The 19,221-nt window shown below is 28.9% G+C and overlaps 1 protein-coding gene across 2 annotated transcripts in view; it reads right to left on the bottom strand.

The window, feature by feature from the left end:
* Positions 1-725: 725 nt before the first annotated feature.
* The window catches only part of LOC123299806 (uncharacterized protein DDB_G0283697), a 43,856-nt gene continuing 25,360 nt past the window's right edge, over positions 726-19,221 (bottom strand). For both annotated transcript variants that reach the window (XM_044882170.1, XM_044882171.1), the window contains exons 2-8: positions 5,854-5,892; positions 5,177-5,292; positions 4,735-4,968; positions 3,954-4,087; positions 3,218-3,564; positions 2,785-3,096; positions 726-2,582 (exon numbers count right to left, since the gene is read on the bottom strand). In XM_044882170.1, the coding sequence (XP_044738105.1) occupies positions 781-2,582; positions 2,785-3,096; positions 3,218-3,564; positions 3,954-4,087; positions 4,735-4,968; positions 5,177-5,292; positions 5,854-5,890 (2,982 nt within the window). In that variant the 5' untranslated portion in view covers positions 5,891-5,892 and the 3' untranslated portion in view covers positions 726-780. The remainder of the gene's footprint in view (positions 2,583-2,784; positions 3,097-3,217; positions 3,565-3,953; positions 4,088-4,734; positions 4,969-5,176; positions 5,293-5,853; positions 5,893-19,221) is intronic.

Here is a 19,221-nt window from a genome sequence, read left to right on the forward strand (position 1 = left end):
TTCGCGTCTCCAAGAAACCGTAGAAAGCACTGTAAAGGCGCATGAAGAGAGTATAAACATTTATCTCCATGGTATAAACAAACAAAAAATCATAGCTTAACATGCAATTTATTTTATATCATTACAATAGACTACAAATCCATGCTAAAATTTTACGGGTGGAATTACCCATCATGAATCATGCTGAAAATGATGCTTCTATATACAAAAGTAAGTTTAAGCACTGTTTAAGATACAGGATAGTACAGGTGATAATATGAACGCCACACTCCTTGACGTTTCACCGTTGCACCAGCAAATATGGACGACGTTGCTGGATACTAACTCTGCATAAGTATTCAAAGCGAATTAAATAAATGCCGTATAAAAATAAATCACTTAGGGCTTCGGAAATTGACGGGAGATTAAAATTTCCTGTACCGAAGTTACCGGATTTATTTCTGGACGATATTTATGACAGCTACGCCATTTATATTATCTGGTGCAGGGGTGAGACACCAAGGGGTGTGACCTTCCTATTCTCACCTGCACCGCGCAAAACTGATGCTATGATGCTTAAACTTACTTTTACATATAGGAGTATCCTTTTCAACATGATTCCTGGTGGGTCATTTCACCTGAAAAATTTAAGCATGGGATTGCAGTCTATATTTATAGTTTCTTGGAGTCGCGAATATTTAAAACATATAGTTTGATATATGGCGATTGATAAATTTTTTACAAAATTAGAATATAAATTTTATTTTTTTATTTATGTACATTTTGAAAAGTGTGGGTATTTCAGAAATGAGATGTATATGGTTGTCGAATAGATCTGGTATTATAATTTGTGGGCTGTTGATATGTTTGTAAAAATTGTGTTGCTTGATATTGTGGAACGTTTCTACTATTCGTACTAATCGGATCTTGTATTTGATACGTAAACTGACTTGCTTGATTTAATGGTTCATAATTATATCTAGGGCGTGAACTAAAACTTGTAAATGCATAATCATGCTCTCTGGGTAAAATAAATCCAGATGGTGAATTTCGATTTGGAATATTTGGTATAGTTGGATTCAAGGCATCATTTAATGTAACATCATATTCGTTTTCAATCAGATCTAATGGATTTTTAATAGCATTTGTATGTTCTTTTGGTTTTGATGTGGATACATCAGGTATTTGGGCCCGATCACGACCTCCATAAGAATTTGGACGTACATAATGAGTTGATCCTCGATTATTTTCTTTAGGTTTTGGAACTTCTTCATAAGTTGTCAATTCTGTATCGCGGTTATTTTGATGAGATTTTGTTTCTTCAACCTTCGGATTATTTCCTGATGGTCCAGTTTCTCCAAAATTTCGACCTCCACCTACATTGTAGTTACTGCGTAAATTAATTTTAATATTAGATGATGCTTCCGAAGATCGTGAGTTTTCATCTCGATCTTGCTCCGCTAAAGGAGCATCGTCAGTTATATACTCATACTTTGAATCATTGCTTGGAGACGTATTGTCGGTTCCAGGATTTGTAAATCGACCTCTGGTTTTAAAATTAGTATTGTATCTTGAAGCTGTTGCAGTTTCTTCAATGTATTTATTCTCATTTAGTGTGGTCGTTGTTAGCGTTGAAGTTGGCTCTGGTTTTTTAGGTGTTGTAGTTTCTTGCGCTCTAGATCCAACTGGTTGTAGTCCGCGAGCCGCTAGGGGATTTCCTCCTCTACTAGGTAGGAATGGTCGTCGAACTATTTTATATGGTTCTCTTTTAGTTGAAGTTTCGACACGTGTTGTAGTCGATGTATGTTCTTCTCTAACAGGTGAAATTTCATCATCAAGTTTTGGTTTATATTTTTCGTTTTCATTTCTTCTAGAGGAATGATCATCATCGTAATATTCGTCATCGTATACTTCAGTTGAACTTGGTGGTCTAGGTTTAATTGTGGTTGTTATTCGAGATGGTTTTCTAAATCTTGATGTTGTATCTAAAACGGAACTATCATCATCATCGATTATGGGTCTCCGTTTGGAAGTAGTAATAGAATCATCAGGATAAACCTCTTCGATAATTGGCCGTCGTTGTACTGGTCTATCTTCAACGGGATCAATTGGTATAACAGGCCGTTTTTTGTTTCTATTTTTAAAATCATCTCTGTAAGGACTTTCAATATCATCACGATAAACGGGTCGCCTTGAAGAACTTCGTGGTTTGTATTCATCTTCTAACGGATCATCTACGACTACAGGGAGTTTAGAATTATTTGGTCTGTTACGACTGTTTCCATATCTTGGGGGTGGATCAATTGGTTTACGACTGCTAGGTGGTACTCTTGGCTTTATTGGAACAGGTGGTTCATCTTCATAGTCGTCGTAATATTCATCATCTTTGGCACTTGGAGCAGATGGAGCAGATGGAGGAGCGTTACCTTTTGTAGTATAATCATATTTTTCTCGTTCATTGACTGGAACAGGTCGTCTTATTATTGGTGGAGCCCGTGGTTTGCTGAATATTGAACTTGAACTGATTGGTTTAATCTGTGGCTTAGGTTCTTCTGGCTCGTATCTGTCGTCTTTTAGTGGCCTGTGACGTCTATCGCTATCATCTGTAAAAAAGAACTTGATTTAAATTTTTGTTCCCACTAAAAAATCGTAGCTCGAGAGACAGAAGTCTTTTCCATGATTTTTTCAGTTCGAACAATGATTTTTTATTAAATTTTCTGATTGCAATTTTATAAAAATAACTTCATGGATTTTATGTTGAATTTTGTTCAAAGAAAGAAAAATTAAAATTATTATTACATATACCTAACGGTCTTTTACGATCATATGAGTCATCATCGTCGTAAGGTCTTCTTGCTGGTTTACGACGCTCATTATATGCAGGTCTACGATCATAATCATCGCTAGTCACAGGTCTTCGACGGCCATCTTCAAATGATCTTCGTTCGTCTACATCAATATCATCTTGTTGTTTATTTCTTCGACTATCTACTGGTTTACGTCGATCCTCCTCGTCTTGAGGATATTGCCGATCATCTTCTATTCTTTTGCGGTCGTTTTCTGGGCGTCTTCGTTCATCGTATGGTCGACGTCTATCATTCATTGGTCTTCTACGATCTTTAATAAAAAATAGAAATTATTTAAAAAAAAACTTAAGTATGAATTTTTGAATATGGTACAAGGGTGGGTCAAATTTTCTTGTAATACATAAATAACTAATTTCAGGCATTTCACTTACCACGACGATCATATCTAGGATCATATTCATCTTCATACTCTTCATATTCTAATTCTGGACGACGATTTGATGGACGTGGCATTGGTTTTTTTCTATTAACTCTTGAGCGAACAGGTTCATCATCGTAATATTCATCACTGTAATCTTCCAATTCATCTTCATAGTAATCGTATGGTCTACGTCGTCGATATGGTCGTCTTCGTCGATAACCATCTCCTCCACCGTATCCCTTTCTTCCACCACCTCCTGAAGGCGGTATTGGTGTTGTTGTTGCCTGAGTTACGGGCGGAGCTTGTGTAGTAGTTGTTGTTGTCGTCGTTGTGGCAGCTTGATACAAAGCATCATTTCTAGAATTATAAAATTTATAATAGATCAAAATTTAAAATAATAAAACCTGGAATTGAAAAGAAGTACCTAAACAAATTTTATTAATATTTGTTACTAAAAGCAACTAAATTCCGTAAAAGTTGAATGAAAAAACAATTATAAGTACAATTTTTCAGCTTTTTTATAAGGAAAAACTTTCTAATTTAAAGTATTATTCGCTATTTCTTATCAGCTATGAATCAGATTTGATTTGAGCCTAAAAACTTTCACTTGAAACTGTTCTTAAAATAGCTTTATTTTGCAGTTATTTTCTTGTTTCTATGTATTTATTGTTAACTAATTTTATTTATTTGACCTTTGCGGTTTACCAGCCTTGGAAAAATCCCAATCATAGATATTTATTACCCACCTATGGAAATATTTTGCAGAATTATTACAATCCACTTCTGATACAAAATGACAAATGAAGGTTTTTTGATCGAATGCTGTGTAATTTGCACATAAGAAATCGTATCTTGTTCCAAACAGACAATGATGATACACCTAAAACATAAAAATCCTTGATAAAGCAGAGGTGAATATTTTACTTTTATTATTTAGCCGATAAAAATTGGTGTATAGAAATTCGACGAATTAATTTATTAAAACTCTTGCATTTCTACGCCAATGAATTTGTATTTTTCAAAATTTTTATTTAGCTTTTATTAATGATCTATTTTATATTTATTTAAAAATAAATTAATGATAAAAACCCCCGACACAAAATCAGATCTGATCGATTCGCCTGTAGTGCGTAGCTCCTACACAGATGAGCCGATTTTGATTTTTGTTTGTTTGTAAATTGATCAAGATTGTTCTTAGCTATGTTTCAAGAAAATCTGCTTAGCTGTTTTAAGATCATTACCTCTTTTCTAAAGATCAGAGATGCCCCAGACACATAGATACACAGACAGGCACACGATGCCACAGATAGACACACAAGCAACCTATCTTATAACAATCCTTAATGTTATTCAGGGATTAAAAAAGGTTTAAAAAATGGAACTTTCCGATCATAATGCCAAAAATGAATTAATTTTGTATTAAGTTTGTTGTACAGCCCTCCCTTTCAGGCTGTTCTTGGTTCGATTGCCATCAAAAAATTAATGCTCCTGCGCCATCCCTTTTCAAGAAAGTTTATAGATAATTACCTGACATTTGTGCGGTATACTGGCATAAAAACCGTCATGTAATCCATCACAAGAGAAATTAATTTCTTCTAATGGTGGTACACTCGAGTAAAATGGATAATCTGTTAAATTGTATCCATTTAATTCGCGTGGTAAATTTGGATCATGTCTGTAATCAATTTGTGGAATTCCAGTTAATGTGGGTTTAGTTTCGGTTTCCACGCCATCTGCATTTTCAGGTGCAGTACTTTCACCCTAAATTAAAAATTGTTTTCATTACAACACTTCTAAAAAGTTGCATTAAAGCCTTGTAGCCATGACGGCATGGCGCGTGGTATGATTTACGTTCCACCAGGGGTGGATAAAAGATTTCGTTCGTTTCGATGGAAATATATCTTAAAGTTATCTTATAAATAAGCCATCACACGTCGTGGAAACAAGGCTTTATGGCTAAATGGCATACATCTGCGTTTTCATTTGGTAATGGAGCTTCGGTTGTGGTCGTTGTTGTTTTTGCAAAAATTAATGATGTAGCTTTTAATGAATTGACGTCAATTGTTAAACAATTCAAAATGATACCTGCAATAAAAAAAAAATAATTAAAAAAAATTTTTTTTGCATTTAATTAGATAAACTTTTTCATAAAACAAATAATTAAAAAGTTTTCCATATGATGCCGAATTAAGGTGTTTCGATAAATTTCAAGTCGATTTTCTGTACGGCTTACGATAAATTAATGATTAAAAACAGCTCTTTTTACATGCTGGTATATAAAGAAGTCGTAATCAATGTTGGTTTTTTAGTCAATAAGTGCTTTTACCTAAAAATGTTATACCATTTACATAAAAAACTTTTATCAATATTCCTCAAGTTTCAAGCTTTAAAATGATACCAAAATTAAGAACTGTGCATAAAAATGAAAAAATTTTCTTTGTTAAAAACACTGACTTTGATAGTTAATTTTTCCTAAACCGTTCAGAAAATCGACATGAATTTTCCACAAAAGGTGTATAACATAAAAGGATGATTCATTGGTAAATAAAATTTCAAATTTTTTGGATTATTTTCATTTTTTCGGTATCGAAATATCTGTTTTTGGACACACTGTATATGGTGTTGATATCATTAAACACAACTTACCAATAAATATTATGTTCCATAGTTTCGGCCGTTTCATTTCTGAAACAATAAGAAAAAATATTTAATTAGTTTCTTGCTCTAATTAATAAAACAATACTTCAACGCTTCAAGTACATTTTATAATAATATCAGCCAATTTTGTTTTTATTTTTACTGGAAAAGTATTCACATAAGTAAATTTTTTGAGAGATGAGAGCGTTAAAAGTAGTACGAGCGCCAAGTCAATTTTAGATATAGGGTTGAAATAATTTGTGCCTTATTTTCAACTTTGATGATGAATTTTGTTATAAATTCATGAATGTAGATAAATAAGAATAGGTACAATTTTTCGATATCTGTCTTGGTTTTCGAAATATCGAAAGCTAATAATAAATAATTAAAAAAAATTTTGATTTTTCGATATTTTGAAAATTATTCCAGAAATCGAAATATTTTATTCTTACTTTTCGTCTTATAGTTATAACATAATTCGCCATCAAAATTGAAAATATATATTTTTTAAATTTGTGTTTCCACTACCGTGCTCATACATCCTTAATTAGTCGGGCACAGCCGATTTATTTTTAATTTTTAATAATTTATTCAGGTTTTAACTTTAATTTAAATATAGTTTTTTTTAAATCTATTTCCACCGACTAGTTTTGGAGAAATATGCCTACTTTTGCCTACATATAACAAAAAAATTAAACTTTTTATTTAAAATTGCCTTGTTGCTCGTACATCCTTAAGTGGGTAATTAAATATAGGTATAATTATAGTTTTTGATTTGATGTTATAAAGTAAATATTGATTTTTACTATTGATTGTATTTGAGAAAGTGATGTACATTTTGCATTTAATTTTCAGTGGCGGATTTACAGTTTTGGAGCGTTAAATAGATTCCGAGGTTATACAGTATGTCTTATCTTAAGTGTAACCACGAACTTACTGAACGTGAGACACAATTTCATCCTGCAAAATCTTCACTCTTTATTTTGTTATAACTTTGGAAAATCCCAAATGATTCTACATTATAATTGAAATAATTGTAAATTGTTTTTTCGAGCATAAAAATTCGATTATTAAATAAAATTAATAATATTTAACAAAATTTACAATACCCTTTTGGATTTAGTGCCGAACTCAATAGAAATACTAACAACTTTCCTTATGAACTTATTATGGTGTTTTGATGTCAAAGTTCTTAAAGTTACGGGCGTAGAAACAATTCAGTCTTCAACAATTCAGATATTTCAGTCAATTTGTATGCTAAAAATTCGTATGGGTAATTGAGGTATTGTTTTCAATACCTCAATTATTATGTAAAAATAACTGCTCAATTTCCAAATAAAAATACTTAGATTCGCTAGTATCCAATAACAGGTATATAGCGGGAAAAGGAGATATGAATGGTTCAAAATGTGATATGTATTTTTCAGTCCATACAACTATATTTTATTTTAAAATTTAAAAGATTTTTGGGTTGTAAATTGGAATAATATTTCCGTTTATATATTTATTTCAAATGTATTGTGTTACTGCGTAAACAGGTTTACATAATGTTTTTACCTAGTTGCACTGTTTTGGATTAAAGATTAATAATTAAAAAAAAAGATTTACTTCCTGTAAATAAACATATGCATATGTAACAACTACTTATCGTCACATATTGTCCACACCTTTTCAATCAAGGATATTAAATAATTATTATAGGTAATATATTGATTTCTGTGATTTGCTATTAATAAATAAAAATGTTTATTATTGCTTATTAATTATAACTGTTAAGTTTGTTAAAAATATCGTATTACTTGAAGGTCTGTTTTGATTATGAAACTGTTAAATTTAAGTCCCGTTAGAGTACTTAGTTACAAATTTATAAATTAATATTACGTATTAATTTTTAAATTGTTCGATTAGTTTGTCGATTGATTTTGATGGTAATAATTTTATTGCCAATCTATCCGATAGCTTTATAGCAAAATTTTCTTTTCACATTTTCAGCTGTTTTGAAAAAGCTTTTTGCTTGATTATATTCTTTACTTATGGCATTCAAAAAAAAACCAGGCAGATTTTCATAATTTCCGGAAGAGTTTAATAACTTACCTTTATGAAATGGCAGACAAATAGAAACATCAAAATTTCGCTTAGCAAATATAAATGTATATACTTTGATTAGCTCTGGTTCTAATAAAGATACATTTGAAACATAATTGAGGATAAAATTATTTTTTACTTTTTAATGTAACTAAGTAAAAATTGTATCGTATCCACTGAAATTTTTTAATTCTATGGGCCCAGCGATTTTTGTATGGTTCTATTTGTCTGCCATTTGGACAACTGATAAAGGTAAGTTTGTCGAAATTATGAAAAGTAAAGGATACGGTCAGTATAAGGTCGATCTTCCCCCCTCTGATAACCAGATGAGACTGTAATACCTTGTCTATCGAAAAGTGTTCATGGATATTGTCTATCATGGATACCTTATCTATCGAAAAGTGTTCATGGATGTTTGGGATTAAAGTCACTCGCCAGCTAATTCTCCTAACTATATAATACTATATAATAATTTTGTGTTATAATATTATTAATAATACAATTATTAATGGTAAATAATTTGTTATAAACTTATAATTCCATAGCAATGACATTTTTTGTTAAAAAATGAAAGTAAAGTTTGATGACGGCTATTTATAAACAGCACTATAGTGTTAATCTGCATTAATTCAACAAAGAAATTTCAACGATTATCGATCAAATCAAAAATTCATTTCATGTAGTTTTTTTGTGTTGCTAATATATTTAAATAAACATTATTTACACCAATTTCTATTTCATATGAATTGAAATGACTATTTTTTTTAGATAATTTATATTCAAGTGTTATAATCGTCTAGTACTTGCTTGTGTCATGTTTTTCTGATAATTTTTTAAATCTATTTTATATGATTTTTTGTGTGTAAAAATTTAGAACATAATCACGAAAACTAAGGGTGATCTGTTACCCGACTGACCTTGAAGGGAGGACATGTTTTTTGAGTCCATACCACATGTTGTATGTCTGTTTTTTTTTTTGCATGATAGATTTTAATATTGTCTTAATTGTGTTAATGGCAAAGGTTATACAAATATTTAATTTGCCCATCTGTGTGATAGCGTATCCTGCTTGCTAAATGTCCAAATTTTTTAACGTAGAGATATAAAAAACTTTTAAATACAAGAAATGTGTTTATATTAACACATACTTAAAAAAAAAACTGTTATATTTTTGACCATCTGAACCAGGGGTGGAAAATGTCTGTTTTGCAGTTTTCCGGTCAGAAAATAAAGATAGTAAGTTTATAAAATCAAAAAAAAAAACTTACTGCACAAAAGTGTGTTATATGAATAAATTTAGCTACTGGCGATGTTTGCGTTGCAATCAAAATATCGATATTTACCGAAATGTGTCTGTGGTATGATTTTCAATTTTATTTTTTAAATAATTTTTAAGATAATATTTGGTCCAAGGAAAGAGATAATATGCAAATATAAAAAACATCGACTCCATCTTATTAATTAAGGATTACTTATTTAAGGTCCATAAGTAGTACTTATTTTTATCTTATTTTATGCAGACGGGTTTTTTTTTTATTTTAAAATTTATTATTTTTATCTTTATTCATTAGTTGTATTGTTTGTAGAAAATTTTCATTATTTTGAGGAATGTTTGTGTATTCTCATATGCATATCTGCCTCTTTGTGCTTGTATTTCTTCGATTGTATTTTAAAGATAAATAGCTATATGTATAAAATTCACTTATGTAGCTATTATAAAATAAAATATACAATGAATTGTATTTAAATATTTTTAGTATGAATTTAATTTTAAAAAGTGAAAGCAAAATGGTATGGTAATATTATTTGGTCTATATGTATTGATGATATATAGCGTGCTCTGGAAAATATAAGATATTAATATTACGCCACAAAATTAACACAAAAATTGTGTAGCCTATTCGTTGTGTGCGTAGTCAAGGTAGGGACAATAAAATCGATGCCAGCTTCCAGTGAAACATTTTGGCGTTAAAGAGGGCTGTTATTACTAATTTGCAGTTCTTTACATGTTAATGTTATAGAAATGTCAAATTAAAATTATTGTAAAACACGAATTAATTAAACTTAATGCATTAAAAATTGTGAAAATAAGAAATCAAATTGCACAAATATTATTTTTCAAATGTAAATTATCATAATTATTTATTTAAATTTGTGAGACAATAATATTAAATTTTCAATGTAAGTCTTAAATGCAATCCATACAATTATATATGCATCCATACAATTTTATAATTAAAGTAGTGTATCGTTACAATGGAAACGAAACTCACGCACCGAGCGAATAAAAAAACACCATTTATTGCATTAAAAAGTGGATAATAATTTAATCGTGGGGTGCAATCTACATTCATACTTTAAATTATCTGATTTGATAGAAATCGACCACCCCACGCTTTGAATTTTACATTAAAATTATAATTCACTTTTTAGTGCAATAAAGCGTATATTTTATGGTGTCGGCAATTTAAGACTATTTGTAAAGTTCAATTTTGAACTTGACGTCTAGCAAAAAGTTATCAAAATTTCTTAAAGAGTCTTCAACTCAAGATATATTTTTTAGAACATAAATAATCTCCTGGGATATGTGATATAAATATCACAAACGCCAAACCATCCAAAATTCTGGCCGTGGGTTGTAAACTATTTTTCTTCATCATTTAGCCGCAAGAACAAGATCTGCCCGCCTGTACTCCGGGAAAAGCGACTTTTGTGGCTTGCTAGAGTATAGCTATGCTATTGAGTAACAGAAATATTCAAGATATCAAAATTCTTATAAGTCAAAAGAATGTTTCAAATAATGCAAACAATATCTTAGGAACAAAACAACTTTTATTGTATTGACACTCTGTAATAACAGTTAAAATTTATTTTTAGTTTATCATAATAATTGCAAAGCAGATTTTATCTCAACGCTTTAGGCTCCACCTGTATATATTATTATTATTATTAGTATTATCTATATTTATAAATCTATTTTAATGTATTAAATAAACAATTTCGAAATGTTTCATGAGTAGCAGAACTTGTGGTACTGCCAAAAGACACTTCCTTAACATAATCTCAATTCTAAAACAATTCATTCGATTCGAACCGTTTTATTTAAAAAAAAGCATTTTACAAAAATTCAGCCGTTGCCAAACACCATCGATTATTAATTATTACTTGACAATAATGCTTATCAATATATTATGTATAGGTGATCCAATTTATAACAGCAGGACTTCAGCAAAGCGTAGATAACGTTAAAATAATTTTTCTAGCAACAGAGTGTTGAGCTTTTAGAATAAAATGAGATTTTTCTATGAAGTTTGTCAAAACGTCTGATTAGAAAAATTAGAAATTTGAAACACAGTATGAACTAAGGATTTCAAAAACCAGCGTCGAAAAAAAAGTATAATATTAAGTTTTCATGGAAATTGGAGACAAATCTTTTGTAAGTATAGAATGTTAACAATTTTGAGTTTATAAAAAAAATGACAAAAGTTTGGTTTCCGAAGTGATTAACAAACATATCTTTTCATATCTTTTAAGATAATTTCGGCCCCAAATTCCAGCGATTTTAAATGAATGCATATGTAATTTTAAATACAGCAATAAATAGATAACAAATTTTTGCCTTTTCACGACTAAGCTTCACTTCGTTAGAATATTGAAAGTAACTTTATTTCACAAATATATAATCAGAGTAGTTTTTTCTATTATAACTATCTTACAATCGAGTTTACTGTTGACCATATATTTACTGTATCCAATTATTACAATGGTTTGTTAGGCAGCTCGTGACCAAATAAATAATACTTTACGGAAAAGTGAATGTTATACTTTAAAAATTTGTTTTATATCTTATAATTTTTGGTAGAATAGTATATTGGTTTCGCCTCGAAATTGGAGTTTAAACAAGTGAAATCAAAAAATTGACTGAGTTAATTCGGAGGTATTTTTTTAAATTTTGTTTTGTTTTTCGCGAATGTTTCAGAAGACCACTAGTTGAATCTACCTGTAAATTTTCAAATGGCTATCTTTTATAGTTTTGGAGAAAGGCTAATATTTTATATAGTTTCCCTCACGGATAAACAGTGCAGATGTTTACGAAAAAAAGTTTGAACAAAAGTTGTTTATTTATTAATAAGGAACATTTTCTACACTTAAACTTTTCTTTTATCTCTAACGGTTTACAAGATGGGTCTTACAGACCCGTTATGGTTTTATTTCTCTCGCGTTTGTATCTCAAGAACAACAACAGCATTCTTTCAGAGCTTTTACCTCGAAAACAACAAATCGGATCGATTATTAGCATCGTTTTTGAAATATCCAAATAAAAGTGTTTGAGGAAATTGTAGAATTATTACAGTTATTTTAGGAACAAAATAGAAAAAATATATTACTTAATTTTGTTCCACTGTGTTCGTTTACACAAGTACGATTGCCTACGCATTTCAAGGTATTACAAAGGCCGTAAAATATTTCTAATTTAGACTTTTCGAACTGAAAAAACCCAGTTATAAATTAAAATCAGATTAAAAAAGTAATAAGTAAGATAATTAAAAAAAATAAAATTAAATTTGTGTGTCTACTAATTAAATTTCAAACCATTAAATTAACTATTAAAACCGCATAAAAAATATTTTATAAATATTTTTTTTTTTTACATTATACATAAACTTTTGTAATAATTATCTATAATTTATCAATTTTTATGGTAAATTGTAAGAAAAATAATAATATTATTTGACACAATGTTATTTAATGAGGTTTTAACAGAATTATTATGTAATACATATTTTAGAATTATATCCATTAAATTAAATTGACAAAAAAAATTAAAAAGAAAGTATTTATAATCTTTTTTTTCTAAGAAGTATTTAAATTATTAAAAATCAATAATGATTTAATTTTTTTTAAACTAATAAAATATTGAATTAATGATTTTTATAGTGTCAATTTAAATAAAAAATCCATTTAAATAGTAAAAATTGAAAGTTCAATTTTATTTTTTTTGAATTTATATTTTAAAATATCGGAATTGTTTAGTCAATTGGTAAAGCATAAAATTATTACTAGAAGTTCTTTGTTAGTAAAAAAAAAGTCTACCGGACACCAGGTCTTTAAGACGATTTATTCTATAATTTATTTTCTCCTATTTTGTAAACAATAGTATTTAGTAAATGACTTTAGCCTTAAAAAAAAGGGTCAGAACCTCTAAAAAATGTATGATAGACGACCTCAATTAAGTAATAATTGAATAAAATCTGGTTATTTTAAATGTTATAAAATGCGTTTATAAAATCAGATGATATTTCAGAATTAATTCAAATTTAATTAATATTCTACATAGAAGATATCTAAATCGTTTTGACATTTTGCATATCTTAATGATAGATTATGTTCACGACAAATAACGTGGCCCTGTTACACTGGTGTTTATTTCAAAATTGTACTGGTTTTGCAATCTGAGCGTTTCATTCTGCCTCTCATACCCAACATTTTGTCATAGCCTGAAAGAAAGTTGATTAGTTCAAAACAGTTTTTCGAAAACAGAAGAAAACCTTAATTACACCAAGAAAATTAACTAAAAAAATCCTAATCTTAAAATGACCGGCATGTAAGTTGTTATGGTGTCAATGATAAGTTACTTCAAATGTCACAAAAATGTCTGTTCAAGTTCATAATCGTGAAAGATTATGTTAAGTTTAAGTTTAAATTAAGTAATTTTTTTTGGCTCATTTTAGCCTATTTGTGCTAATCAATCTAATATTTCGTCCAAGAATGTTTCTAATTTAAAACTAACGGATAGCAAAAAGGAGCATCTTCAGGTCACCTTGAATTTGATTTTCCTGGCAAAATATTGAGATTGAAAGATTACTGGTTTGTAAAAAGAAATAACTTTCTAATTTGATGTTTACCTTCAACTCTTTTTAGTTATGCAATCAAGCTGAATTGTAAAATACCCAAAAGGTCAAGGTCAAGTGCAAGTCTTCAATTATATGTTCACCTTTGAACTGAATAAATTTTAGCCTGTTCATTTTATGATTTGGAAAATCCCATATGCAATTACTAATACCTATAAGCCTTGTTACATAGTACCGTAGATATTTCTGGAATTTCGTCGAAAATAAATTTACCTTGAAAGAATATTCGAAGGTTAAATTAATTTAAATCTTAGTTATTTTGTTTCGATAAATTCATTTGAAGAATTCGACTCTATGAAGGGTATAAAAATATACAATTCAAACAAAATTAAACCTTTTTTCTTGTCTTTGTTTATTTGATATTGATACTTTTATAAACAATTAATTTTATGTATATGACATTTCTTCACGTTCCACTCTATCAATCTACTCAAAAATTACCTTGATCTCATTGTAAATTACCTACAAATGAAATACAAAAACGATGATGAATTAATAAGAAACGGAAATTAATAAGAAAAAATATAATTAATAGATTCTATGTAGCCATCACTATAATAATATTTTTGCCTCTATTATTATTCACTATCTGATTTTCTATATAAAATATTTATTTTTAATTATGTCATTGTCATTATTAAAAAAAACAACAAAAAAACACACATAATTAATAAAAATTGCAAAATAAATGATTTCTATCTCGAATTTAAACAATAATCATTACCAATAGTAAATTAATACAACTTTAATTACATAGTAGTTATTTTTTTGGGTACGCAATTTCTCTGTATTCTCATTTAAAACAGGAAAAATATCTGTATGCTGTTCGAACAGCATATATCGGGTGCTAAAACTGCCAAATTCGGAAAATAATTATTTTAGCAAAAAAAGTTGCACCCAAAAGTTGTAAAGCTAAAGATGTATAAACTTTAACCTTGAGGGAGATCTTGACTTTTAAGTCCAAGTCTTATTAGATATAGCAAAACCTTAAATTAGGAAATTGTTTCTCATAAAAACCGATAACTTTTCTTCGAAACAATTTTTCGAGAACTCAATAGATTTGGTATAACTATACAAATTATATCTTTGATTGATTTTGCAATTGATTTTCAAATTTTCAGAAGTATAGTCAGGTTTTGCATGATGTTCATTGGCTTGTTTTCTGCTGGACCACTATTTTTTTTGACTTTAATCATGACCTTCAAGGTCATTGCAAAGGAATACCAAAATCAATAAACAATCATAAATTGAATTTCGAATTCGATTGCCGAATTCTAAAACAACATGTTTTCCTCTATTTCATACCAAGTAAAGTGGACTAGTCAGTGACCTTGATGGTCATCCCCAAGATCAGAACTTATACAACTCCTTTAGATGTACAATCTTTCTATGAAACCTTTTTTTTAAAGCCATTTTTTTTCGAGTTTGGTTGATGTTTTGGAACACCCGATATTACATTGCTATAGAGAATAAAATGGTGATTTAGAGGATAACATTCCTTTAAGGAAGATTCGCGGAGATTTTTATGCTTGTTCGGTCGTGATTGTGATCGATTATAAGAGTTTAATAATATTATCGTAAAAATTCATTTTTTTCTAGGATTTATCATTCCAGAGATAGACTCTGCACCGTTTCATTCGATTATTTTATAGAAAAAATAAATGATAGCCTTGGAGATTATTGTGAAATGTTTCTTGAGATCATGTATACGATTGAATATCGATCTCGAGTCTTCTTGTTGCCGTATTACATACTCAACGTGCTTTGTGAGATTCTTTCAAAGTCGCTGTATGATAATTTTTTTGAAATTAAAACATGTTTATACTTTTTTTTCTTGTATTCATAGCAAAATATTTACATTTTATAGTGTGTATAATATCTGGTACACCATATGTTTTTACAAAATATAAAACAGTTGCAAGTAAACTGGGTAAAGTTTTCAGATAATCAACTTCGGCAAAGGTATATTAAAGCTTTTTGAAGGTGTAATTGGTTTTTATAGTTAAAATGGGCTAAATATTGTTCTAGTACTTAAGGACTGCCTGGCTATAAACTTTTGATTTCCTGCAATTAATTTACTCGAAGGCTATGACTTTTATATTAAATGTAAAAAGTGCCCAGTTTACAACTTCTCGTTTCTAAAACATAAAAAATAAAGTGAAATTGTACCTAGGTGTACAAAGCTTAATATCTAATCACCAATATGAAGAAACTAAATCGATGAAAATGTTCAGATCATATTAAATGGTATACAGAATGTTCCATAAGTTACGGTTAAGGTTTTAAAAATAATTTGATTAAACTAATATTATACAAGGTAATTTTGACCCAAAAAAATTAAAAATCATTTCTTCATTTAACATTTGGACGAGTAGTTTGTATTTGTAATGTAAAAAAATCGACCCCAGATATCGTTTTTCTCCGAAATTATTACCTCAATAGCCAAATGATCCCAATTTTTGAATTTTTTGGGGTCTGAATTAACTCATAATATGAGTTTTATCAATTACTGAAAGAAAAAATAAAAAAAATTGCAAAAAATTGAGAAATTTTTTTCGGTTCCGTTTTAGATAAAACTCATATTATAAGGTAATTTTGACCCAAAAATTCAAAAATCGGGTTCATTTAACATTTGGATGAGTAGTTTGCGTAATAATGTTAAAAATCGATTCGAGATAAAACCCATTAATGTGAAAACAAGTTTGACTATAACGGATATTCTATCCTTAAACTTCACGCATCTCGAAAATAAAGTTTTGCCCCATAATATTGTGCTAAAAAATGTTTGTTTAGATTTCCCCTACAATCTCTTTTATTTTGTCGGTATATATATTTGAAAGACACTGTATTTGAATTTTCCTTCTTATAATCAACATCAAACTATATTTCTCAAGAATTATTTTATTAACTAAAAACAAAATAATAAAAATAGTTTAATGAACGATTTGAATGGATGCATATAACGTACTTAACAAGACATAAAAAAAAAACTGTTAAACGATAAACGATCAAATGAAAGTGAAATAACCTTTGCAAGGTTACTGGTCTTTTGGAATAAAGGTTATATGAGTTTAATATCCATATGTTTTGTATGTAACTTATCTAAACGAAAAGAGTATATTATAATATCGTTGAAACTTGATCATGGTAACATAAAAAATACAAAAGTTTTATTTAACATATTTTACTGTCCAGTTAAGAAATTCCCATTTTTTAGTTTATTTATAGCTTTCAAATGTGCGTTGTTGCATAAATCATTCATGCATTGCGAGCCCAGTGCAGTAGCAATTATGTTTTGGCGGAGGGGGGCACTTTATACAAAGATCGGAAAACCGAGAACTGAAGATAATTTTGAGAAGTATAACTCTCAAGAGAAAAATCTTTTGAAGAAATTGCAGCCTACAGAAGGAATTTTCATGCTTTTTTGTTTAAAATCCGGAGGATCGATGCAAGTTTGTTAGTAAGGAAAAAAGAGATTTAAAAATAAGAAAATAGGTATATACAAATGGTCGAAAGCCCGCAATTATCGTAGAAATTGAAAAAATGTTGTTTAAATTTAAGAATTTTTGGCAACGGAACATTATCATCAATTGTAAGCTTCTCTCAATTTCCATAAATTTGACACTCGTCTCGTGGCTTAAGCCTGTTACCTTCAAAAATCTTCCAAAAGGCAGAGAAAAAGTATCATGCGTTAAGTTATGCTTATATTTATTTTATGATATATTTTAAGTTTATTTATAAACAAGTGTAGACGTTATCACCAAAAATGTGATTAATGCAATAATTATGGAGGTGATATTAAATTATATCGCCAAAAACTGATATGATTAAGTACTTCCTTGCGCTTCCACCACAAATTAAGATTATAATGATTAGGGAAAAGCTGATTACCTTAAAATAGCTTAACATTATACAAAACATGTATAACTTTTGTTTATCGAATGTTGAAAAATTAATAAGATATAAGGACAATCAAACTTTCGATTTTTAGTTCGAGATCTATCTTTCACTTTCACTATATTTCATTTTGTCGGAATAATTATATTTATTGTCATCGAATTGATTTTTCGCTCCCTATATCCTCAAATAGCCCCTTCAGGCAGATCAACAAACAAGAAATCGAATTAATAAAAAGCAAGTAATAAAATGTTGATTTTTTTGCAATTTTAGATGACTCGATGACGCGATATTTTATGACATTATTTGTGGATAGATTGTAAATAATAGTTTTAAATGTCAAACAAGTTAGATACACTTAAAAAAAAAGATGATTTCGATTTGTTATACGTGTTGTACTTTGGTACAGATAAAAAACTAAAACCTTCATTTATTTTACAAGCAATAAATTCACAGTTACTTAAGATGGCATGTGTGACATATGCCGTGTCTATAAAAGGTTCCGTAAAAACTAGATAATTTGCTATTCATGCTTTATTTACCAAACATCTGCCATTTGGTAGACCTAATTAAGATTTTTTAAATTTTGATGACTAATTACTAAAAAAAATGGACCGTCTGTAGTGTCCGCTAATATTTTTCCGACAAAATACATGTCCAAAAAATTCAATTGCACCTTATTTGTCCATAATTGCCACAAATATTATTCGTTTTTTTTTTTTTAAATTCTCACTCCCAAAAATTTGCCATTGAATTTAACATTAGATGTCATAAATATCATTGAGTTAACCAAATAATAATGCCTCCGCATTCAATTTCATTTACTCGGCTTTTCATGTTTATTTGTTATGAGCCCCCACTATCAACTCATGATATCAGGGCTCCCAATTTAATGTGGACTTGCTATCTTATTACAATAAGTAAAATGCAAATGTTCATAAGCTTTCAGCTGGTGGTGCAAAATTTGCCGAGCAGATAATTTATATTGCTCTTGTTCAGTTTTGTTAGACTACCTAAGATCTACGACCGTTATTGCATATTTTTGAATTTATTCTGTATTATATAGGACTGTCCACAATTGGCCGTGAACCCAAACTAAAGTGAAATTTAATTGGTTTTTCCTAGAATCCTAGAATCATGTTTTCGATATACAGTTTTAAAATATATAATCTGTTGAGGTAAAAAATAATACGGAATGCTTACAAATATTATTGTGTAATTTGATTCGTTCTTCTTTTGAAAGTGATTTTGATTTCAAACCATAAAATGGAATTTACTGAGTGTGTTATAATCTTACTTTGTGGCAAATTATATGCAAAATTCTAGCAAAAAATTCTTACTATACAAATAACATGATAAATGAATTATTATATTTAAAAAAAAAAGTATATGAGTTTATGAAAGTGTATTTTTTAACTGATATTCTGAAATGATTTGTCTTTTATATTTTATCTCATTAACTTTAGGAGTGTTATGATGTATA

Source organism: Chrysoperla carnea, chromosome 5 (assembly GCF_905475395.1).
Source record: "Chrysoperla carnea chromosome 5, inChrCarn1.1, whole genome shotgun sequence".
NCBI lineage: Eukaryota > Metazoa > Arthropoda > Insecta > Neuroptera > Chrysopidae > Chrysoperla > Chrysoperla carnea.